General features: G+C 57.3%; 3 protein-coding genes across 3 annotated transcripts in view; 1 reads left to right on the forward strand and 2 right to left on the reverse strand.

Annotated features, from left to right (window-relative positions):
• Positions 1-1396: 1396 nt before the first annotated feature.
• glgb8 (1,4-alpha-glucan branching enzyme II, isoamylase) lies at positions 1397-10118 on the reverse strand (the record flags this gene model as incomplete). The annotated part of the gene is made up of 16 exons (XM_002949663.1): positions 1397-2337; positions 2380-2593; positions 2826-2961; positions 3438-3526; positions 4453-4667; positions 4958-5017; positions 5287-5568; positions 5954-6032; positions 6254-6319; positions 6814-7076; positions 7254-7453; positions 7743-7849; positions 8196-8525; positions 9422-9505; positions 9894-10028; positions 10116-10118. 16 exons carry the CDS (start codon positions 10116-10118, stop codon positions 1397-1399), a joined length of 3204 nt encoding a protein of 1067 aa, XP_002949709.1.
• Positions 10119-10919: 801 nt separating this feature from the next.
• Positions 10920-14334, forward strand: VOLCADRAFT_104358 (uncharacterized protein; the record flags this gene model as incomplete). The annotated part of the gene is made up of 6 exons (XM_002949551.1): positions 10920-10925; positions 11149-11199; positions 11587-11685; positions 11980-12236; positions 12715-13090; positions 13924-14334. The coding sequence occupies 6 exons, from the start codon at positions 10920-10922 to the stop codon at positions 14200-14202; spliced, it is 1068 nt and encodes a 355-aa protein (XP_002949597.1). The 3' UTR covers positions 14203-14334.
• A 3456-nt stretch (positions 14335-17790) lies between these two features.
• The window catches only part of VOLCADRAFT_117292 (phosphate acetyltransferase), a gene marked incomplete at both ends in the record, with an annotated part of 43282 nt that continues 37370 nt past the window's right edge, over positions 17791-23702 (reverse strand). The window contains 8 exons of the mRNA XM_002949664.1: positions 17791-18391; positions 18970-19172; positions 19754-19822; positions 20369-20497; positions 21341-21433; positions 21787-21882; positions 22637-22812; positions 23258-23358. Of these exons, the coding sequence (XP_002949710.1) occupies positions 17791-18391; positions 18970-19172; positions 19754-19822; positions 20369-20497; positions 21341-21433; positions 21787-21882; positions 22637-22812; positions 23258-23358 (1468 nt within the window). The remainder of the gene's footprint in view (positions 18392-18969; positions 19173-19753; positions 19823-20368; positions 20498-21340; positions 21434-21786; positions 21883-22636; positions 22813-23257; positions 23359-23702) is intronic.

Raw genomic sequence — 23702 nt, forward strand, 5'->3', positions numbered from 1 at the left:
CTTTCTCACACACACACACACACACACACACACACACACACACACACACACACACACACACACACACACACACACACACACACACACACACACGCAATCTCAATCTTTCCCCCGAGGCACAGGAGTGAATGAAGGAAGCTGCCCCCTGCGAAACGCCGTCTCGTCCGGCAGCGTGGGCCACTGCCCGCCATGTCAATATCACGGAGCGGGGCAAAGCGCTCCATCACCCCTCAAAAATAAAGCTGGGATCCCACGCCCAACCGCCCAACCGCCGTGCAACAAACCGACCAAACAACTGCCGCAAAGCAGATATAACGCAATCAACTCCAAGCAGTGTTGTTTGTAATTAGCAGTAGCAGTAGCAGCAGCAACAGTAGTAGCAGCAATAGCAGCAACAGTTAGCAGTAGCAACAGCAAAGAGCCGCTGCAATCGCCACCCTGCCGACGCACACCTTCAGTCACCCAAACACATTCCCCCTCTTGCCTCTTCCCTTGATTCCCCACTCCACTCAGTGAGTCCGTCTGTCAGCCTGTCTGTCAGTGAGTCCGTCTGTCAGTCTGTCTGTCAACCCCTCTGTCTGCGTGAAAGCCGCGTCCCGTCTGTTCACATATTGCCCTAACAGGCCGTACAGCGCAGTACAGTCGCTACCTCCCGTACACCAAAAAAACGAACCGAACAACAGGACATCACGGAAATTTTGATCGCTTTACTCCACCTCACCAAAAACCCTAAACCAATAGGAAAGCCAACAAACACTAATTGTACAAGAAAGTGCTCGTACACAATATGCAGTGGCGTGTATCGGTCTCGCCGCACGGTGCGCTCCGGATAAGATCCCCCCTTTTAAAAACCCGTACCACGCAAGTCCGACGGACCCACCCGTCGGACCCACCATCATCGCAAATTTCGCGTTGCAACTACTTGCAAGTAAAAGCAACATTGCCAGGTGCAGGACCTGTATTTCAAGTCCGTCTCCGTGTTGCCATATCCCAGGGATATCTCACTCGTGCGAGGGAAATACCTTTTCGGACTCTTACCCGATTCACCACCTTACACGGAACTGAGAGAAATGACAGCAGCAGCAGCAGTCATAGCGATAGCGGCAGTAGCGGCAGTAGCAGCAGTAGCAGTAGCAGGAGTAGCAGCAGTAGCAGTAGTAGCAGGAGGAAGAGAGCGCTGTCGAAGCAAACAGGTTCGGCAATTTTGTTGTTTCAGGAAAAAAAGCAAACCCGAAGTCTGTTTCCTCTCATGTCCACAGACCCCCTTCAAGGAGGTGATGTACACGCCCCATCACGCTTGCTCGTACATGCTGCCGTACTACTGTCCTCATTTAGCCTATTTTGCCTTTCTTATCCTAACCGCCAAGCCAACCGCCAACCACCAACCACCAAAGCCTCAACTGTTTCCGGTTGGCTTGGGACTGCTCGCCACCTTGTACACCCGTGGCTGAGACCTCGCAGCCGCGGCTGCTGCCGCCGCAGCTGGTGACAGACCGTACCCTGGCGGCGGCTGCTGTGGCGGCGGCGGCGGTGGTGACTGCTGCGCCGCCGCCGGTGGCGCCGCTGCGGCGGTCGACGGCGGCGCTGCCGTCACCGCTGGCGGCGCCGCTACCACTGCCGCCGTAGTCCCCCCCAGCGGCACAGCGTCGAGCAGTAGCGCGCTGTGGGGACCCATGGTGTACGACCCTTGCTCCGAAGCCTGCAGTACGGCACCCAGGCTGGCGGCGCCAGCGGCCTGTGCCGTCGGTACGGGCCGTGCCGTGTCCACAAGCAACCGCCAGACGGCGCCGCCAGGGGACCGAGGTAAAGCCAGCGTGACGGGCTCTCCGCCGGGGTTGAACGCCACCGTCAGCAAGTGCCCCGGTCGCGACGGACCGCCGCCAATGGTAAGTACGAGCACGTTGGCTGCGGCGTCTGGGTTGGCGCCCGCCCAGTCAGGCTCGCCGCCGCCACCGTACGGCGAATGCCACGTCAGAACACGGTCCGGCGATGCCAGCGACGGCGGGCACAGCAGTGCGCGGTAGCCTCGCCGTACCGCCGCCAGCGCCGCCACCAGTTGCGCTGTACCGGGCCGCGCCAGCGTCGCCGCCGCCACCAGCGGCTGCCCCGCCGNCACGAACTGCGCCACGAGCAGCGACCGAGCAATCGCTTCGCAATGCGCCGCGTCAGCGGCGAAGCCGCCGCCGCCGTCGCCGGACGCGGCGGCCGCCACCGTGACGGCGGCCTGCAGGGGCCGATGGCCGCCCAGCTGCGCCGCGGCGTTGATTCCGAAGGCCGGCCGCCGTCCCGCCGCCAGGCCCCCAGGCAGTCCGGCGTCCCAACACGCAGCGAAGAGATCTGCGGAACCGGTTAGCCGCGTTGCGACGGCGGATAACAAACCTCTCTGTCCCGCCACCATGTACGACCTCAGGTCGGTTGTGAAGCGGTCGTTCAGTTGCATCCATACGCCCCAGTGCGGAAAGCCCCGCCCGGCCGAGCGCGGAAGCAGGGAGGGGTTGGAGACGGCGGCGATGAGCTTGAGGTTGCGCAGGATGGGATCGGCCGCAATCTCCTCCGCTAAGGGGGGATTGTCCTGAACGGAGCCAAATTTGTCCTACGGAAGGGTTTTTCAGCGCAGTTTTAGGATGAGGGGATGGGGTGAAGGGAGGGGGGTTAGGATTTATACGGGGTTCGACGTCCGCGGTGCGAACTGTGTGTGTGTGTAACGGGTGGGTGAGAGAGCGCGGGAGAGAGGTGTGAGGGGCGGGGTGGTTGGGGTGGGGGTTTTTGGTAAAGGGGTAAGAGGACGCATGTAAGGGGGGCTATCTAGGGTTTCGATGCCGTACCTGTGCCAGGTTCTCTGCATTGACGAAACAAAAACCCTCCACTCGGTACTCCGTGGCCCAGTGGCGTAGCGCCGAAACCACCAGTGACCGCACTACCGGGTGTCCGCAGTTCAGTACGGGGGCCTCAAGACCATCCCTGGATCGGTGCGGGGGGGGGGTTGAACTCAGCAGCCGCGCGCAGTAGGGGTAAGAGAGGTCAAATGCTGCTGGGGAGAGTGCCGGCGTGGTGTGTTAATTTTAAGGGGGGTTGCGGCGGGTGCGGGATCGGGGGAATGGCCAGGGACGGGGACGGGGACGGGGACGGGGGAGATGATGGACAGAACATTGGCCAGAAAAGGTGGCCAGCAGCTGGGGGGGGAGGGGAGCAGGTTGGGGGCTGTAAGAGGGGGAAGCATCACGACGTGTGTTAATCAGTACGGCAGCAGGACCTCACTAATAGGTGCGGCCAAGGCAGACGAACCAGGCACGGCGCCTCCTCATCCCCATTTCCTCCCGCATCCCACGCAACCCACGCCGGACGCACCCTCGGTCCCCGGGGCAAGAAGCTTTCCCAACAACCGTGTATGATATTCACACGCCCGCCGTACACACACAAAAGTGCCGTACACGTACCTGTAGTACACTGCGTGGTCGAGGCCTCGCAGGCCCTGCAACCGGCCGCTCCCGGCGTCCCCGCCCTCCGCGGTCACGCAAAACTCGACCTGAGAGAACAGCCCCCATGCATGGCGTGTGCGTGTGTATGTATGTATGTGTGTATGTACATGTCTTAAATGCATGTGTTTGGGGGGGCCTCCAAAGTCGGTAATGTGTCTTCAGATGATAGCACACAAAAGAGCGGATTCGAAGAGCGGATTCGAATCCCAAATGGAGATTGGGACGGTGAATGGGCGGGGTCGAAGCGGGGGCCGAGGTTTGACACAGGTTTGATGTTTGCGGGTTTGTTTTCTCGCGCAAACACGCCGCTCCCCCGTCCCTTCCTCTCCCACCCCACCCCACCCCCAGAAGGTGGTGGTTGGATAACGAAACCGGGCGGCAACAGAACTCGCACGGATAGGTTGGTGTGATTGGCACCGGTGTGAGTGCAGCTATTGGTAGATCATCGCGAAGATGTAGAGCATGCGCCTTCGGTGGAATGGTGGTTACTTGGCATCTGAGCTGGTGTATGTAGCTGGTTAGAGGATTCGAACAGGTGACGGCGCCTTGTTGTTGTTGATAAGGGAGAACGGTTATAGGACTCTGACCGGTGTAATATAGCACCCCTCCAATGATGGAGAGTGCTGCGGCGGTGTCGTTCCCGTTGGGGTATATACGGTTAGGTGCCCCTGGCCAGTGTCAGGCCCGGATCGATATGTAACAAATACACACACGCACACACACACACACACACGCATACACACACGCATACACACACGCATACACACAAGCGTCCTTCCTTCCCTCCATTCCCACCCCCAGAAAACGAATAAAAACACATCCCCAAACACACACCCCAAACACACACCCCAAACACACACCCCAAACACACACCCCAAACACACACCCCAAACACACACCCCAAACACACACCCCAAACACACACCCCAAACACAAACCCAAACACAAACCCAAACACATTCGCACTTCCTACCTCCAGGATCACCTCAATGCCCGCCCGGTGCAGCCCCGCAATCACGGTCTTCAGCTCGGCTGCCGCTGCCAGGGGGCCCCCCACCGCGAAGGCCGGGTCGGGGGCGAACAACGCGAGGGGTCTCCGGGGGCCGCCCTCGGGTACGGATGCGCCCATACACACCGGCGACAGCAACACGGAGGTGGCTCCCACCGCCTTGAGCTGGTCCAGACGGTCTGTGTGAATGCATGTATGTATGTATGGGCGTTTGTTTGTTTATTTGTTTGTTTGATTGGTTGTATGGGAAATTTCGGCTGGGACTTATATCATTACCTAAATTATCATTACTTATTATTAATATTCACTCTGGCTGTATACATTAACATCTTCAAGGAGTGCAGCTGCTTCCTTACTGGGCTACTACTATACTTGTCTCGGTAAAATCATCTCGGCTAAATTTACGGCTCAGGTGAATTACACACATACATACAAACATACACACATATACATAGGCGCATACACTCACCGAGAATACCCAGGTACTTGCCCCTGTGCTGGGGGGCCACGGAGCCTTGAGCATCCGGGCCTTATGCGGGTACGGGATGGAGGTAATGACGGAGCGCCAGTGTGTGTGTGTGTGGGGGGGGGGGGTTGCGGGGGGGGAGTGTGAGTGTGTGTGTGTGTGTGTAGAGTTAAGTCCCGGTGCGGTGGCCGCGGAAACATGGACTTGCTGTGTGGACTTGCCTGTGTACGAATGTGTACGAATATCTACGATTATCCAGAGGTTAAGCTGTGCATGAGTGCATGTACGCTGATATCGGCCCCCTGCCCTCCCCTCTCCCTCCGGCCCCTCACCGCTTGTGAAGGCCGCCACATCCACCTCCACCACCATCCCCTCCTCCAGCGGCCGCACTCGGCTCTGACCCCCGCGAACCCCCGCCGGGCTGGCGGCGGCCCCCCAGTCGAAGGCTCCGTGTACGAACGCCGCCAGTGAGCCCAGCAGTACGGGCTCCGTGGGGGGCTGGTTGGGGGCCAGGCGAGGGGCGGCCTTGTGGGAGCCCTCCGGCAGCAGTACGGGTACGACACGTGTGGACCACGGATCCATCAGCATGAACCCCGGGTGGAAGCGATTGCCGTCTGGAGTTGCGGGAACGCGGGGGAATGCGGGGGGGGGAGGGGAGATGAGCCTGGGATAATAGATAGGGAAGGGGAGAAAGGCCGGGGGCGGGTTAGGAAAGCGGGGCGAAGCGGGGCGGGGGATGGGGAGAGCGAAGGGTGAGCGGAGGGGGGAGGCGGGGGAAGGAGAAGGACCATGTGTTTTTCCATTGCACATGTTCTACCCGTGTATAAGCACGCACGGCTAACCCACTGCCGTACAACCCGTCGTACATCGGCATCCCTTTTCCATCAATGGCCCTCTCTTTCCACCCTCCCCCTCTTTTTCTCCCCCCGGGAAACCAACTCCCCTCGCCGGTGAAGCTGTACGCGTGTTTTTTTTTTCTGGGTCTAGGGTTTTACTCACGTTGCCAGAGGATCTCCCCGTCAGCGCGCCAGGCCCAGCACAGGCTCTCCAAATCCTGAATGTACGGCATGGCATCTATCTTGGACGAGATACACAGGACTTGTACGGTGTACGGCACCAACAAAGCACGTGGATGCATGTACGACATTGGCTGCATGTGTGTCTGGCCCCGCGGGGTGTCTCTGTGCGTTCTTCGTCCTCCTGGCAACGCCTGACACGTCTAAACCCCAGCCGATGGAAGGCGAGGCCGCGCAACCCATCAGCGGTCCCCTCCACCCCTTCCCCCCTCCGCCCCCTTACCTGCAGCCCGTGCACACACACGTGCCAAACGTCCCCCGTGCGGTGAGTTAGCGAATCCAACACGACCTGAAAATTGGGGGGAAACCGCAGACGAGGGGTGGGGCGGGGGGCGGGGGGAGGGGGAAATGTATGTGAGAAAGGGTTGAGGGTTGAGGGGGGAAGGAAATGTCAAATACACAGGCAGGGCACGTGCAGGTGATTGTGTGACCCCACAGGGCCCGCCAACGGCTGTAACGGCCAGAATGCACTTAGACCCGTACTGCCGTATACACCCTCCGGGGGCAGTCTTGGGGCATTAGGACACCTACCCAGGTACCCGCATACGTGAACACACAATAACTAAGAATTTGCGTCGTACGCGTTCTTCCTCCAACACCTGAAATACATAAGGGGCGGCGAGTCAAACGAATACATACATACATACATACATACATACATACATACATACATACATACACACACACATACATACATACATACATACATACATACATACATACATACATACATACATACATACATACATACATACATACATACATACATACATACATACACACCTCCAGCACATTCTGCGCCACCAGCGGCTCACCGGGCCCGTCCGCCCCCTTGACTCGCACCAAACATAGCTGTATGGATGACGCGTGCCGGGAAAACACAGCAAAGTTGACAGCACAGGCGACGTCCCGTGGGTCGCCACCCTCCACCCCGGGGGACATGGACGCCACCACAGAGGCACCCAGCGGCTCCGGCCGCCCGGCGCTCATACCCACCGGCACGCAAAAGTGCGGGGCGCGCAGCGGGTTGTCGTACTTGTCCAAAGCTGTACGACGGTGCACGGGACGGGAGGAAACCGTTCCGGTGGGAGGCATAAGGGTTTCGGTGCTTTCTCCCACAGGGTTTAGGGGGTTTGGGGTTTTCCCCTCAAACCCCCTCCTCCTTTCCCCCCTTCTTAAGCCCCCTCCCCCTCTACTACTCCCTTCCCCACAAACGCCCTTACCTGGCTGATACAAGGCAAAGGCGAGGTGAAGCGGCGCTAACTTGGCAGGTACCTCAAAACGTACGGACCACACGCCCGTACGCTCGTCCCACGTCATTGCCGTACGCATGGCACCATTACCCCCTGGCTCCAGGGAGGAATCCGGAGGCACCGCCTCCCGGGGATGGTGCCATTTTGTACCGCTGGCGCGGTACATACCCCTGTGCCGTACAGTATCCAATTCAGGAACGCACACAAAAGTAAATAAGTATATGGTCAAAAAGACCCGAGACCCGACAAGGCCACACAGCGGTGTGTTGTCGTACGCGTATCCTGCCTGGTTGAGGGTCTTTGATGCGAACTCGAGGCCACCGGTTGCGTGTCGGTTCCCAAAGAAAAAGATGGCGCCACTCGTGCCGGCCTCCTACCTCCCCCCCCCCCCCCCCAGGCCACCCCGTTAACCCCCGGCCACCCTCGCGTCGCCCTTTTCCAGCCCCCCCTCCCCTTTACCAGTGTAGCTGAAGCTCCTTGGGTGCCAGATGGGGCACATTGTCGTACGAGGCGGTGACGCGGACCACAATGACCCGTGGGTCACGGGAATCCACCACTGCGTCCACCTTGTTTTTGTCCGGGCATTTGGAGGGAGAGGGGAGGGGAGGGGGGTGGGAAAGGGAAGGGAGAGGTGCTTGCGGGTATGGATTCTTGAATACAAAACCCCAAAGTACGAATGAAACACGTCGTACACGACCCACATGAAATCCACGCATGCGAAGGGCCTCCGCCCCCCAGGCACTAACCGCCGCGCCACCGCCAGCCCCAGTGCGACAGTGAGTGCTGCTGATGAGGCTGCGATTCTCTTGCCGTACTGCTGCCGCCCCTGGTCATGCTACTGCCGCTGCTACAACTGATGTGGCCAAGCCCACACGTTATCGATATGCTGCTGCGGTTGAAAAGCTAACTCACCAACGCCCCGTCCTTGCTGTGACTGCGGTAGCGGCCCAGACTGGTGTCGATTGAGCCCCGCTCCTGCAATGCAACCGCGGGCGCTGGTGCCGCGGCTGCGGAGCAGATCCAGGAAGGCTTCACCGACTTCCGTTGCGTACAGCTGGTTGGGGAGGTTGACGCGCCAGGAGATGTGCTGTTGGACTGCAGGGTTGTAGATGTGGAGGCTGGAGGCCAGCCCATGCCGCAAGCAGCATGGAGCGCCGATGTGTGTAGAGCGCCGGTTACGTAAAGCGACGAAATGGCAGATGGCGCGCTTGGGCATGCACGAGCAGGCTGCCGCGTTGCAGCCTGTGACGGAGCATAGAGGTAGCGGTGCGACGTGCAGGACGGGAGGTACATCCAGCTTGCGCGAAGCAGGTGCCACAGGGACGATGAGCAGCGCGATAGCGATATTGGTTATCATGTTTTGATACTGTAGTTTTTTGCCTAGGAGCGCGCTTCGCCGTGGCAAAGGCAGGATAAGTGTAGCGACTGAGATGGTCCTCAACAGTCCGTCGGACTCAACATGCCATGCATGCACGCGTGAATCGTACCTGCATCGTGCTTTTAAGTATCATCCTGCTGATCAGTCCCTGGGTGTCAGCGTCCTGGCAGTCAGTAACGAACTTCACGGAACCGGATAAGACGGGATGCTTTGCAAAAGATCGGTTGGCACTAACCTTGTAAAGTATCTACTTATTACTGTACCGCGCTATCTCCGTCGTCAGCGCCTGACGTCCTAAATCAGGCGACTATGGATCAAGGACAACTTCTCAGCAATCAGTGATGGGAATGCACGAGCACTACGTTTATTCAACTGCCATGATATGCTATGCTTGCTCTTCTACGCGAGTTCATGTGTAAATCCCACGTCAGCGCCCTTACCGTAAATCTTACGAGAACCCTGAAAGTTATCCCCACTTGCACGTAGCTGCTATATAATCGTCGGAAGTACCATTATTTTCCCGAGATTTTTAGCCTGCATAGGGTACACTTGGCGCGGCTTTCAAGTTGTCGATGCAAGCCATACTGCCTGTACTACGTGACATCGTTTGCAATCACATCAAAATATGACGTTACTGCGTGCTCATTGAGCTATTATTCGGTGATGCGCTGTGGGGCGGTTTCGGTTTAGGTCCAGTAATAAAGCAACATGCGAGCTTGACGATGGCTCCGCTGAACTACTGAGTTTCGTAACTACTTACGAGGATCCATTCTCGCAAGAGCGACAAAGGGGGGATGGAGTCAGCCGAAGACGGTGTTGCGCCGTTGGCTGTGCCCGCAGACGCCTGGCAGGTGGCAGCGGCCGCAGCTGCGCCCCAGGTCGAGGAGCTAAAGCGCAGGTCTGCCGTGCCGCCACTCTAGCAAACCCTGCAAGTGTTTCTGCCCTCCGAGCCAAACTGCTTGAATCATGGCTTCCCATGTGCCGCAACTCAATCCACTTGGACCGACAGTCGTAATTGCGCCTTCCCGGCCCCATCCCTAACTTGCATCACAAAAAGGCTGACAGCTCCACCTCCATTGACCGCAACTTGCCCTCGTTGACGCCGCCTACAATCTCCCCCCTTCCCCCAAATTCTCCCCCTTCTCCCCCCTCCCCCTTCTCCCCCCTCCTCCTTCTCCCCCCTCTCCCTTCTCCCCCCTCCCCCTTCTCCCCCCTCCCCCCGGCCCCCGCACCTTCACGCATTCCACACACACCCGCTCAAAAACCCCAAACCCCAAACCCCCAGCCTGGGTTCCCCGCCGCCCCTCCACGTCCTCCGGTCCTCCCAGCTGGATGCCCTCCGTCTCGACGCCGAGCTGGGCGCCATGCTGCAGGTGCTCAAGAGGGGGCAAGGGGGCGAAACGGGATCTGCTTTGTTGTGCCCCCACTGGAATATTCTACTAAAGGAAACTTACCATGACCACCACCCTCCACACACGGAAGAGGACAACACCAGTAACAACACCAATAACACCACCAACAACAATGATGACGACGACGCCCGGCCCCCAAACCTGCCATTACATGTACACATGCATACATACATACATACATACATACATACATACATACATACATGTACACATATGCTCGCCGGCTGTATTGCAAGTGCCGTGCTTGATGTTTTACGTCCTCGATGTGTTCTCTCTCCCTTAGGTCCTCTCATTGTCCTCTTTAGGCAGGCTTTAGGAATGCCGCGTTACCTCGCACGTCATGTCCCCATTGCCGTGTATTGTTGTTTGTGGTGCTGTGCTGCTGTGTATTGCTGTACGGTGCCGGTTACGTAAACGCAGGAGCAGCTGGGGAGGCTATTTGAACATTTCTCGCCGGTAGGTGTTGGAGGGTGCATGTCTGTGTGTGGTGTGTGTGTGCGTGTGTGTTTTGGGGCGGGGGGGGGGAGGGGAGGAAATATGAATCTATGAAGATATGCAAAGCCGTGGTGTGGGGCAAGATGGGAAATGGGGGACGAGGCGCCCGCGGGTTGTGTGTGTATAGGAGTTTGGTGCTATCGGTGAGATCGGGGGGAAAGACGAACCACGAACGAGTGAAGCTGCTGCCAGGGCAAGAGTCTACCAGACGTAGAACTGACCAAAAGGCGTTCTTGAAGGCGGCGACCTCGGGATGACGTAGATCGGGGGGAGATCGGAAGCTGAGAGGGGGGGTCCGGGGAGGAAGGTGTGGTCGATGAGTGTGTGTAAGGGGGGGAAGCCGCCAACTTAATGTTGGTAGGCAGGAAGCGTGGGGCTCTTGTCGGGTGGTTGGACAGCGGATGGGGGGGCCCAGGTCGCTACTGCTACTGCTACTGCTGTGTACTGCCACGCCGGGCTGCTGGCGGCTGGCGGCAAGCAGCCTGCAACAGAATATGCGTGCAAGTGTGCAGGCAGTGGCAAGGGCCTCTCACAGTACGGTAACCACGTGGCATGACGGGTGACGTCATTTCAACCCCAGGGTCAGGCGGCCAGCTGGGAGCCGGAGCTCCGAGCTGTGCTGTCACTGATGGTGGGTTATGAAGGAGGGAGGGAGGGGGGGAGGAAGGGGGGAAAGTTCTACTGGGAGACGGCATGGTGAGTGTACGACACTGGGGAGGGTGTATGGGCTGGCGGAGGGAGGGAGGGAAAAGACGAACCACGAACGCGTGAAGCTGCTGCCACGGAAAGAGGGAGGGAGGGAGGGGGGAAAGACGAACCATGGACAAGTGAAGCTGTTGCCAGGGCAAGAGTGTACCAGAAGTAGGACTGACCAAAAGGCGTTCTTGAAGACGGCACCTCGGGATGATGTAATGAAGATGAAGTCGGACAAGAGGGAGGGGGAAGGTGAAATGTGATGCTGTCTCTCTCTACGTGTGTGTGTGTATGTGTGTGTGTGTTGTCCTCTGATTCCATGCAGGTGTTCTGTTTGTCGGTGTGGGCGGGACGAGCGACCCCCGGGTCGGAGCTCCTCAATCTCAGGTACCGCGACGAGCGGGCGGTGGCGGCCGGGAAGCAGGTGCGCGAGTTACAGTGAGTTTTACACAGTTCGTTAATAAGCGTTTCAAACGACATTAGCGGTTGGTTTGTTTGGTTGTTTGGATCGTTAATTTGTCAGTTCGATGGGCCATAAGCCCCTTCACTCCATCCCCTTCATATTCTTCATCTTATTCACCCGCTGCCCCTCCTTCGCATTTCCCCCACCACCCGAAACCCCCTTTTACAAAACCCTGCCGTGTTTTCCACCACCTACCTCCACCTCCACCTCCACCACCACCATCACCACGACGTCGTTGTCGTTGTCGTACCGCAGCAACACCTCGTGGGCCCATCGGGAGTGGGTGGACCCGGCCTTTCCCTGCCCCAACGCGTCGTACTGGGGCTTGGCACCGCCGTACTGCCGTACACTTGGTCACGGCTGTGCCGTACGGCGCACGAGGGCGACTGGGCGGAATCGGAGGCGGGGTCTTGGCGGCGGATTGCCTGGCGGGGTATGCGGTGGTGCGAGGCGGCGGTGACGGCGGCGGCGGCGGTCAACTCCTGGGTCTTCCTCGTTGGGGGGAACTACCGGTACGGCCGGGGGGAGAAGGAGGAGACGGTCGAAGGTTCGCAATGTCGCAGTACGGCGTTGTACGGCAGTGCGGCAGTAGTGTACATACTGAGCTACGTAGTATGAGCGTGCCAGAACGGAGGGCTCGTTCGCTCTCCGCGCGTCTCCCTCCAAACGGCCTCGTGGCCGGCCGTTGCGCCTCCTGGCCCCCCCACGCCACCTGCATCCGGACACATCCCACCCCCCCAAAAACCCGCTACCCACTCATCAGGCCGAACGCATATATTCATTGCGCCTTCCTTCCAGTCTTCGACACCCCCCTTTCCATCCAATAATCTAAAGGTCAGACACGTCATCCTTCGATTATATCTCTCTCTATATCTATATACATATGTACGGCAAATAGCGCTGCAGATCGCAGCCAAAAAAAGAAGCGCACACACAGATAGACAGACAGACACGCACACACACGGCCCGTCGCCATCATTCCCCCCGCAGCTCCCTTATGGAGCGGCTGGTGGGCGCCCGCCTCGTGTGGCGGCAGGCCGCCATGGCCCGTATCATTTCCTTCGAGTACCTCAACCGCCAACTGGTGTGGCAGGAGCTCTCCGAGGCGCTACTGCTGCTGCTGCCACTCCTTGATATAAACCGACTGCGGAGGACAGCGCTGAGGGCGCTGCCCAGGCCGAGTAATGTGGCAGTGGCGCCCGCAGCCGCTGCCGACGGCGGTGTCGTTAGCGGCGGCTGCCCTCTCTGCGGCAGCGACGAGCCGCTGACGGCAGTTTTGGCGCTGCCTTGCCGTCACACGTACTGCTATTACTGTCTGCGGTCGCACACGCTTGCAGATCCTAGGTTTGTCTGTCCGGTGGATGGTGTGAGGGTGGCGGCGATGCGGCGGGCGAGAGGAGGAGTAGGGGGAAGGGGAGGGGCAGGAGGGCAAGGGAAGGGGGAGGAGTTCCGGGGCAACGGGCGTTAGAGTTATGCGGGTGGGTATTGAGAGATGGTTATGACCGGGGTGTGGCTGGCGGGTTGGATGTGTTTGCAAGGGGAGGGGGGAAAAAGCGGTCGCTGCTGAGGTGACGTGGCGTGATGCCCGAGTGTGCTGGCATGGCTGTGTCGACCTCGAGAGCGGAGCGGAGGGTGGGGGAGAGGGAAAAAGGGAGAGGGGAGAGACCACGAGGGAGGAGGTCGGGGTCGGGGGGGAAAGGGGAGGGGGAGGTCCGTAGGTAGGGCCCTGGATTCCGCGACACGCATGTGCTTTTGTATGATGGGCTCCTGAAGACCTGTGTTTCGTGCGTGTGTCGATATGTGGTGGTGCCGTGGCAATTACATCGTTTATGACGCATTTGAACATGCGCAGGCTGCACGGCACACGTTGATTACAACTGAGAGAGGGGACACCGAAAGTCTTCAAGAAACGAAATAGGCGAAGGGCACTTCCTCCAAAGCCATCAACTCTACATTCCATTATTTCAAAAGCAGGCAGTCTAGTCATCAGTCACATGGTCACAAGTTAAGCGCCGCTCAAGAACAGCACGATGCATTGCCTTGCCGAAAAAATAAGAGGAGAGTGGACAACAGTGCGCATCAAATTGAAAGCAGTTCCGTTACTTGTTTCCGTTACTATCATGAATTTCATTTCGGTGCATCCGCCACCCGCTCAAACCTAAATCGAAGACTGCCCTTCATTGTCATATGCATGCGGAGGATATGGTGCAAAAAGTACGACAGCGCCACAGGTACAAAGCCCGAATGACAGCAAATGAGATCGGGCACAACGTGACAGCAAAAATTCTTTCAATTCATAAAAGCTACATGGCATACGTTCAGGACACCCGTAGTGAGGAATGGGCGTTGCCAAAGCCCAACAGCTCTCACGTTGCCAAACCTCATCAACAAGGGTCAAGGTGCCAAATTAGTGCCACATTATTCCTACTTGCCAACCGAGCGGCACACCTGCTGAAAATTGGACAAGTTGGAGTGTGAGACCTTTATCCAGACTTTTAGCTCTCCGACCATTCTTCGCGCGCGCTGAGCCTTGATGGCAGGCTTGTGAGACTACCTCCGCACTCTTCCGCACCCCAACTCTTCCATATCGCAATCCGCCTGGCATTGCCCTGTTGGACCCCTCTCGGGCGGCCCCCCAACATACACCCACCACACACCACCACCACCACATATCACCACCACAATTGGAAACAACCGCTGTCTTTCCCCTTCTCCGACGCACCTGCGCCACGCCACTGCCGAGTAGCCCTTCCTTTTCAAAAGTGCTTCCCACCCCTCCCGTGCGACCTTCACTTGTCATGTCTCAACCGATATGCTGTTAGCTTCACCTCGACTTATCCCACCGTTCCCACTCCGTCACCTCTCGACGGCTGGCGGATGGCACGTGTACGACCACCCCTTCCCCTCTCCTCCCTTGTTTGTCCCCTCCCTTCCAAACTTCACGAGGAAGCCACAGCAGCACAATCAATTCACAGCAGCAGTACACACAAGCACACACATACATACACACACGCACGCGCGTCGCATGACTGAATGCGCTGCTGGACCTAAACCTACACCCGCACCTGCACCCGCATCCTTTCCGTGAGCTTCAAAAATGAGGAATGGGAAAGATAAAAGGGGTTCCCCTTTAGTTCTTCTTCTTGCGGTAAACCTGCTGCGGCATGCCCAATAAAAGCCAGACAGCCCGATAGTACGACATACTCGTACGGTACCTCAGGCAGAAGGATGGTTATCTTCTTATGCAGCTTCCTCGACGGCCCCGACAACCCCGTGACGTAGCACGGACAATGCAAGACACACACACACACATAGTTATGAATGTATACATGCGTGGCACCCAGGCTGTGCAACGCGCTCAGGAAAAAGAACCCTCGATGAGAAGCCCCCTGGGTGTTTGTACTGCCCCCCATCCGCCTTTCCCTAGCACCTCCGAAGGATGCGTACTTGTTACCGACGACACAATTACACTGACGATCCTTTTTCGGATCGTTTGGATCCGTTCACACAGGATTCATGCGCTCATAAATGGCTGCCACCATTACCACCACCTCGCCTCTCCTCCGCCTACTGGTCGTCCAATCATGGCAATGTGGGGATGGATAGGCTGCGGCCAAGGGGGAAACTGGATGCAGCTGCAACCCCATTTTTTTGGGCCCCGCAACACATACATACAGACATACAAACACACGTTCTCTTACACACACATACACATCCCCAGGTGGGGTCACCTGCTGCAAGTATACAACATAACAACATGACAACCGTATTGCAGCGTGTGTATCGCAACTAAACGGAAACAACTACCAAACCCTAAGTACAACACTGACCGCTGGACAAATTTTCATCCCTCAGGTTGAGAAAATGGAAAATCGAATCGGCAGCTAACATCAAGTGTACGGCATGGCCGTAGCAAAATGGTGGGACTGTAGCCGTAAATTGAACACGGCCGCTCAGTACGACACGTACGGCAACCGTACTAAGGGCGCTAGCGGACCAACGGAGGTGGCTAGAGTGTTGATATCCTTGATGATTCCCGTCCGACCGGTATCCATGCTCATTCCCTCGTCCTGCAGTACAGCGCACTGGGAAATTAAATTGACATAGAGGCTCTTTTTCAGTACATCAAACTGGAAAGAAGTGTTCGTTATTCAGTTCCCCCTAAAGAAAGGGGGAACGTTTGGGAGTTGTTAAACGCCCCGTCCCTCCCGTCCCTAAAACACGCACATGCACACATATACGGGCAGCAGCCCCTGTGGCCAGTGTCAGGCCCGATCAGATACTTGTAACCTACACACACACACATACATCCTCAAAACCGCTCTCTCTCTCGCTCGCTCGCTGCTGCTCACCCATGCATACATTCGCGCAGCTCATATTTGAACATCTACGATGTACAACGAACGAAGGTGGTTTAACTCAACGGTCACCAACCAACCAGCGAATACGGTCAATGACAAGTGTCGAACTTGACTGGCTCTCTTCCGTCTCCGCAGCCCTTCCGCCCACCCCATCCCTTAGCCAGCCTCCTCGTAAACAACAGAGCCAGACTCTTTCCGTCAGCACATCAGCACCAATAACCGGAGCAACGGCAGGTGTACGGAAGTACATTGATGGGAGATGACGTGGCGGCGTCACCACCACCCTAAAGCCCTGCAACGTCCCAACAGACAGACAATGGGAGCAGCACATGGGGCCGCGGACTGACGCAAACGCCTACCTACAAGAGCCCTCGGTAACATCCTCCACGCATACAGGAGCTTAAAAACACCGACAAACAGCAGAATCACCGCACACGAGCAATCGCATATGCACATACGCACGGATGTACGAATGGAAGCACAAGACAATCCTGATACAAAAGGCTGTCGTACTCATCCCCAGATGGAACCGACAAAGAGAGAAACAGAATCTTCAGGCGTTACGAAGGGCCCTAGAGAGGATCCACGATTAAGCTGCTGATAATAATGTGTGTTGGTCTGAGTTCTGCTTGGTTTACGAAACGCCGTCGCCCATGTGTGTATGTATGTGCGTGTGTATTTATGTATATGTGTGTACGGACGGTACGGAAAGACGGACTCGGAACGGGAAATTGTATTTTGTTTGGCGCCATCAGAACGCCCGCCGTACGGTGCTGCTTCCGTTGCGCAGGGTTTCGTACCCCCCCACACACCTTCACCACCTTCACCATTGCAAACCACAACATCATCTCCGTCTTCAGCACAGTGCGCGTGTGCGTGTTGTGTGTGTGATGGGATGTACTTGATAGTGCACGTATGGGGAGGCATGTATGTATGTATGTATATACGTCTTTATATACGCACGTATGTCCGTCTGCGCTGCATGTTAGAAGGCAGACCGCAAGGGCAGCGTTGCAAGTACGGCAATATCGTCAATTCATCGGCGCACAGCCAGCAACCAGTCCTCAGAGCTCTCTCTGCTCAGCGCTCTCCTTTTGAGAACCCCCTGTGTCAATGCGCTGCTTCGTCCCCAAAGCATTCCCCATCGCCCCACACCTCTCCGCCGTATCCTCTCACCGTCTGCCGCACACTCTCCTTTTTTCCAACTCCGCATCCGGAGCTCTCCTCGCCTCTCAACACATATCGCCTTACAAAGTCCCTCCCCCCTTGTCGGCACCCTTCACACCCTCTCCAGACTCTCGCATTCCTTTCTCCGCTTTATGCGAACACGTTGCCGTACATACATGGACGACGCCGTACTTCTCCATCCCCTCACCTTGCGCTAAAAGAAAGAAATAGGAACCACAACGTCATATCAACGGGCGTCGTATACGTCGCAGTACACGTGTTAATGTCCTAATGTTTCCTCATTGCCTGCAGAGTAGTTCTCCTTCCTTTTAAGGGAGAAAAGAAAGGAAGAAGCGGCTGATTGTCCCTTTTTCCCCCTCCCGCACTGCGTTCTAGCATATGACGTTCCGAATGCTCTTCTTGATGCCGATGATGTTGCTATTCGCGAAGTAGAAGATGCTGTTACGTCGCTGCTGCTGTTGCTGCTAACCTGCTTCTTTTATTAATATGCTGTTGCCGCGGGTGGTGCCAATCGAGTTCACATCCACGCGGCTCGGCCCTTGACCTTGCGCCCCTGCTGGTAGCCGCCGCCGCCGCCCCCGCTGCCGTCGCCGTCGCCGTTGCTGGTGCCCAGGGTGTCCGAAGTCAAGCTGGGCCCCTTCAGACTTCTCCCCATACTGCCAAGCGTGCGCCGCTGGCCGCCGCCACCGCCGCCGCCGCCGCTAGCGCTGCCTCCGCCGCCGCTGTCCACAGTGGACAAACCGCTGACCGTACGCCCTTCGCCGCCAAACCCATGACCACCACCACCGCCGCCGCCGCTGCCGTACTTCGACGGTGACATCGGCGGCGGCGAGTACAATCCCAAGGCGCTCCCGCGTCGGCCGTGGTCCATCATACCGTACATCCCGCCGCCGCCGTCAGCGCCACCGCCGCTGACGCCATCAGCGCCGCTGCCGTACGCAGCGTCAGCGCTCATGTCTACGCGGGATTTGGAGCTAGAGAACATGGAGGAGCGGTGGAGCGGCTGCGGAAAGCCAGCTTCCTCGAGCTTCTCCGCCTGGGCCTCCGCCTGCGCCATCTTGGCCGCCAACACAGGGTCCTCCGCCACGAGCGACGACACGCTCGCACGCCGGTTTCGCCTGCGAGGATTTTATTGGGTTTGCGGGTTTGTGCGTGCGTATGTACGTACGCATATAATTCAAACATTGTATGCATGGATTGTATGTACGAATATTGTGTGAATAATAATAATAATATGTATTTATGCGAGGGAGTGGGGGGTTGGTAGATGTCGCGGAGAGGGTAAGGGGGTGGAGAGGACGATGTGAAAGGGCTTTCTCGCCAGTCTCACCAGTTGACAATTCAACAGGAGGGTGGCCTACTGGGACGCGGACAGCGTGTGTGCGTGTGTGTGTATGAACCGTGTGTGCATTCTTCCCTACTCCCTTCAACCCTCGTTCCCTTTCCCTGAGTACTTTTCTCTACGCCATATTCCTATCACCCACCCGAAACTCCACCCCCACAAACCCCAAACCAACCCCATATGCCATCACCCCAACTCTGTAACAGCAGCCCCCACCCCACCCCACCCCCACCCTCTTTCCCCCCCTCCCCCCCCTCCACACACACACACACACACACACACACACACACACACACACACACACACACACACACACACACACACACACACACACACACACACACACACACGCACCTGCGCATGGCCGGAGCCCCCAGCAGAAGTCGGAACACCAGCCCCTCGATGTCCACCTCCGCGGGCAGCTGCGACAACATCTTGGCGATGCGGTTGGTCTCACCCCGGTTGCGGTGCAGGAAGGGACGCAGCATGCAGAACAGGAAGCAAACCGCGAGCACCCAGGACAGCACCATGGCGGCGATGTGGAGCTTGTCGACAACCTTCGGGGACACAGGGAGGAGGGGGAGGGGCGTGCGTGCGTGCGTGTGTGTGTGTGTGTGTGTGTGTGCGTGTGTGTGTGTGTGTGTGTGTGTGCGTGTTTCGGAAGGGGGGCGGAGCGCTGGGGGGAAAGAGTGGGGGAGAGGGGAGGGAAGGGGGCGCGTGTGTGTGTATGTGTGTTACGGACAGTGTGTGTTGTGTGGGGGTATGTGTGGGGAAGGGGGGGCGTCGTTGTAGACTTTTAAAAATGGCTTTGTGTATCGTATCTGGGGAGGTGGAATGCACGTACATACGTACATACGTGGGACAAGGACCATCGGGTACACCACCTGACGCCCTGACATCTGATGGAGAGGCATACCGCCGTACGGCGAAACATCCTCTCCGAAACCAGAACAGCCGTGATGCGCGTGACGGGAACTTTCCCCCTGTTCCCTCCGGCCAGTGCACTCCCTGAGCAGCGCACTTGAAGGATCCGCTCCCTGTTGTCGTACCCCGCATACTAGTTTCATGGTGTAAAGATGTGGTGGTTGTGGTGGTTGTATCCATAGGGAGTTATTGGTTGCTGCTGCCGTACACGTACCTTGTAGTAGTTATCCACAATGGTAACGGTCTCCGCGTGAACGACGTGAAAAGCGTCCTGAAGAGGACCCTGCGAGATTCGTTAAATGATTGGTTGGTCGGGTGGCGGTTAAAAAGGTTTTCGGTTAAGAAATTTGTCTGTACAGTTAATTCAGTTGGCAGTTAATCCGGTTTTGCAGGCAGTTGGTTAGCAGTTGGGAATTTAAGGGGCAGGTATAAGTTGGTTCGAGAGTGAGGATAAAACTGAGTGGAAGAGGGAAACGGGAACTTAGCAGGTTGGTTTGGATCTTGGGAAAGACGGTTAAGTCGCTAAGTCGGTTAGGTGAGTTGGTTGAGGGAGTTTGTTGGTAAGCCGTGCAAGACGAGGTAACTTATTAGCGTTTTATTACGGCACGTGTGTTGCGGAACTTGCAAGTGCGTGGCACATCGTTAGACGGCACGCGCACTAACACGGATCAGCGCTTGCCGTCGGAAAAAGGTCGGGAGCGGTGGGGTGGAGGGGTGGGATGAAAAGGGATAGCTCCGAGATGGCGCAAAAACAAAACACACACGCCGGCACAACAGCTGCCAGTCGGCCCCAGCTCCTCGCACATCTGCTCGCGGACATCGGGCCCACCTGGCCCACAGTCATGATGTACGCCAGCCTGGTGCTGTTGATGTCGGCGAACTCCAAGGACTCAGCAAGCAGCCCCTCTACGTCCTCCACCAACCGCTCCACCATGTACGACAATCCGTGCTCCGTGGCCTGTGTGCCGTACATATCAGATGTATGGACTTAAGTTGATGGGCTTGGGAGGAGTCGCAGGCGAATGGGGGGGCTGTAGAGCAGGCAGATATATCTGCCGGTGTGGTGCTGCTGCCTCGAGGCATCCCTAGCCCCGTCGGTGAGCTGGTCGGTAGCTGCTAGCCGAGTCCGTCCCCCGCCCCCGTCACGTGCGCTCGAGAGGCGGTTAGCGTGGGTTAACGGTTAACCCTGCCCCCGCTCCCCCGCAACGGAGAATCGGGTGAGAGGCCGGGTGAGCTTTCTAATCGGACCTCGTGCCTTAGAAGAGAGGGGTGGGGTCTGTGCAGGGTTTCCGGGTTTCCTCTGTCTTAGAAGTGAACCCTCACCCCAAGAGCCGGATCAGGCCGGGGAGGGAGGGGAGTCGTGTGGCGTGTTTCAGGCTCGGTGAACGCAAACTCGCGTGACGGAGCCTCTTGACTCGGGAGAGCGTGCGCGGGTGCGACGGCCCCCACCCCCACCCCCGGGGGGGGGGGGGGAGGAGAGCGAAGCTAGCGGACCTGCGGCTCTCGGCTGCTTAGGAGGGGGCAGAGGCCCCCCTCACGCCCCTCTCCCGTCCGCGGGAGAGCGCTTAGGCGGTCTTTCCGTCTTTCTGGGCAGCAGCCTCTGGCCAGTGTCGTCAGGCCCGGTCAGATACTTGTAACCTTCACACACATACATACATGCAATCACCTGTGGGCGGGCTTACTGCCCCTTGTTTCAACCCTAAGCCCAACCTCCCCATATTCCGAAACACACACGCACACACACGGCGCGCCCACCCCAACCCTGAAAAGAGAACGAAGGACGGCTGTCGTACATCCGTACCGCATAAAAAGGACTGCTTATATTCGGACACCAGCCTTCCGTATCGAAGACTCTGCAGCTCTCCGCCCGGTACAGGATCCGCGCCAGGTCGTCCTGCGTTGTCGTACAACAACAATAATCGGTTTACATCCAGTCAGCATCTCCACAACCATCATGTCGTACGTCGGCAGGTGTGTGTTAAATCTTTGTTCTGTTCTGGTTGACATCGAAATATTGTTTAAAAAATAGCTTGTGGTGAACGACCTCCAAGATGAAAGATCTCTGGCTATGCATGCGCTATTCGCTTTTTACAGCAATCGAGCCAACAGCGATGGGACCTAGCCGACCAAGCAGCAGCAGCAACCGTGCCGGATAACAAAACCTATTAAAACCCTAAAACCCTAAAACCCTAAAACCCTTGTCAACAGCAGGTACAAAACTAAACTGGAAACATAAAACCCTCTTACCGCTATAAACGATACGCCCTCCTGAATCCGACCGAACCGCCGGTCCACCGACGACGTCGTACCGTTGGCGCCGTACAACATCACATCCCATTGCAGCTGCGGCGTAGGGAGGGATAAGGTGCTTCGTGGCAGGTTGTACGGCACCCATCGATTTGTAAGGTTGTACCTTATCCTCTCTGTGCATGCGTGCATGTGTGATGCATACGCGTGCATGTACGTGCGTCTGTATGTGTGTGTGTGTGCATTTTCGGGGTTTGAGTTTGCGGGTGTATTCCCAGGTATGGTGGGAAGTAAACCCATAAACGGAACACGCCGGTCATGGGGGTGGGTGGGTGGGGGGCGAGCGGGGGGGGGTGGGGGGGGCCGGGCGCCCCACTTCCTGTCGTGTGGAGGAAAGGCCGTTCTAGAGCTCGTACCCTCCCTTACCACTGCTGGAGGCTCTTAGTGGCTGCTGTGGTGGGAGGTGGTGGGAGGTGGTCACCGTAAAGAAGGGACAACAAGAATCAATGTGCACACCTATTGTTTATGCATAGGCACATACACAGACATACAGACAGTGTGGAGATTGCACCGTACATACAATACGGAAGTCCTTAGAAAGATCAACCCGGGATTCCTAGAGCTTCTCTTGGTCCGTACACACATACATATATATACATACATACACGTACACACATACAGAGAAACGCATGCATAAATGCACAACCATAGTTACAGCAGGAGAAGTTATCCTCAAAAAGTGATGCTGCTGTCGATGATGACGATAATCATGATGGGATATGTGTAACGAATGTACGGATTATAGCAAAATGCCGTACGCGTGCACGTCAGTACGACGTCGCTGTCGTACCTTGAAGGTTCGCAGTTCACTGGCCAGCAGCTCACGTAGCATCACTCGTGCGTGAGCCGCCAACTCCGAGCACGTTAGCAAAGAGTACAGCATCAGGCGGTGTACGGAAATGATGGCCGAGTCGATGACGGAGAGCAAATTCACGGGAGCCTGAACCTGCTGCAGGTAGTAGTAGCCTAAACAGGACGGGGGGGGAAACATGGATTGAAGGGGGTCGGAGGGTATTGAAACGCAGCGTGAGACGCGTCGTGCTGGGAGTGTGGGAGTGTGGGAGTGTGGGAGTATGGGAGGGATGGAGGGAAGGAAGCACCAAACGCGTGCATGGAAACAAATGTTAGGAAGCATACTCGGCAAGGGTCGGGAAGAAAACGCCGGAAATAGCGAGTACTTTTACTCCCCGCGACCCACCCAACCCCATACGCCCCCAAAGGTAAGGCTAAACCCTACCGAGCCGCGGTGCCCTGCCGCCATCTCGCCCCCTGCCGGCGAGTTCATCTCCCCCCGCTCCTTAACCCTCGTCAGGCAATATTTCCTTTTTAACTTATGCACATCAGGTTTTCCCGCCTTCCTCCTCCTTCCCTCTCGCCCCTTTCCCCCGCAGAAGCCTCACGGCACACGCACCCGTCGCGTAGATGATGCAGATGGCGACGCCCCACACCACGAAGGGGATGAGCAGCTTCAGCGAGTCCCGGCTGTTGCGGATCATGCGCCGCCGGTGCAGCCTGTTTAGGACACCGGGAGGTGGGGACGAGGGCGAGGAGCGGAGGGAAAGGAGAGCAGCAGCAGCAGCAGCAGCATTGTGCCAGGGTCCAAACAGCCGATGGGAAGGGTGTGGACGTGGAGGCGCGGGTTTAGCGGTGACATGCCAGACAGGTGGGCAGGCAAGCGTGCGCGCGGACAGGAACTCGTTATGTGCTTCTTATCCTCAGGTTGTCTAGAGGGGGGGATGGCTGGACGACCTGGAGAGGTCCCACACTGACATCCCACACTGACATCCCACACTGGCATCCCACACTGGCATCCCACACTGACATCCCACACTGGCATCCCACACTGGCATCCCACA

Source organism: Volvox carteri (genome assembly GCF_000143455.1).
Source record: "Volvox carteri f. nagariensis unplaced genomic scaffold VOLCAscaffold_15, whole genome shotgun sequence".
NCBI classification, from domain to species: domain Eukaryota; kingdom Viridiplantae; phylum Chlorophyta; class Chlorophyceae; order Chlamydomonadales; family Volvocaceae; genus Volvox; species Volvox carteri.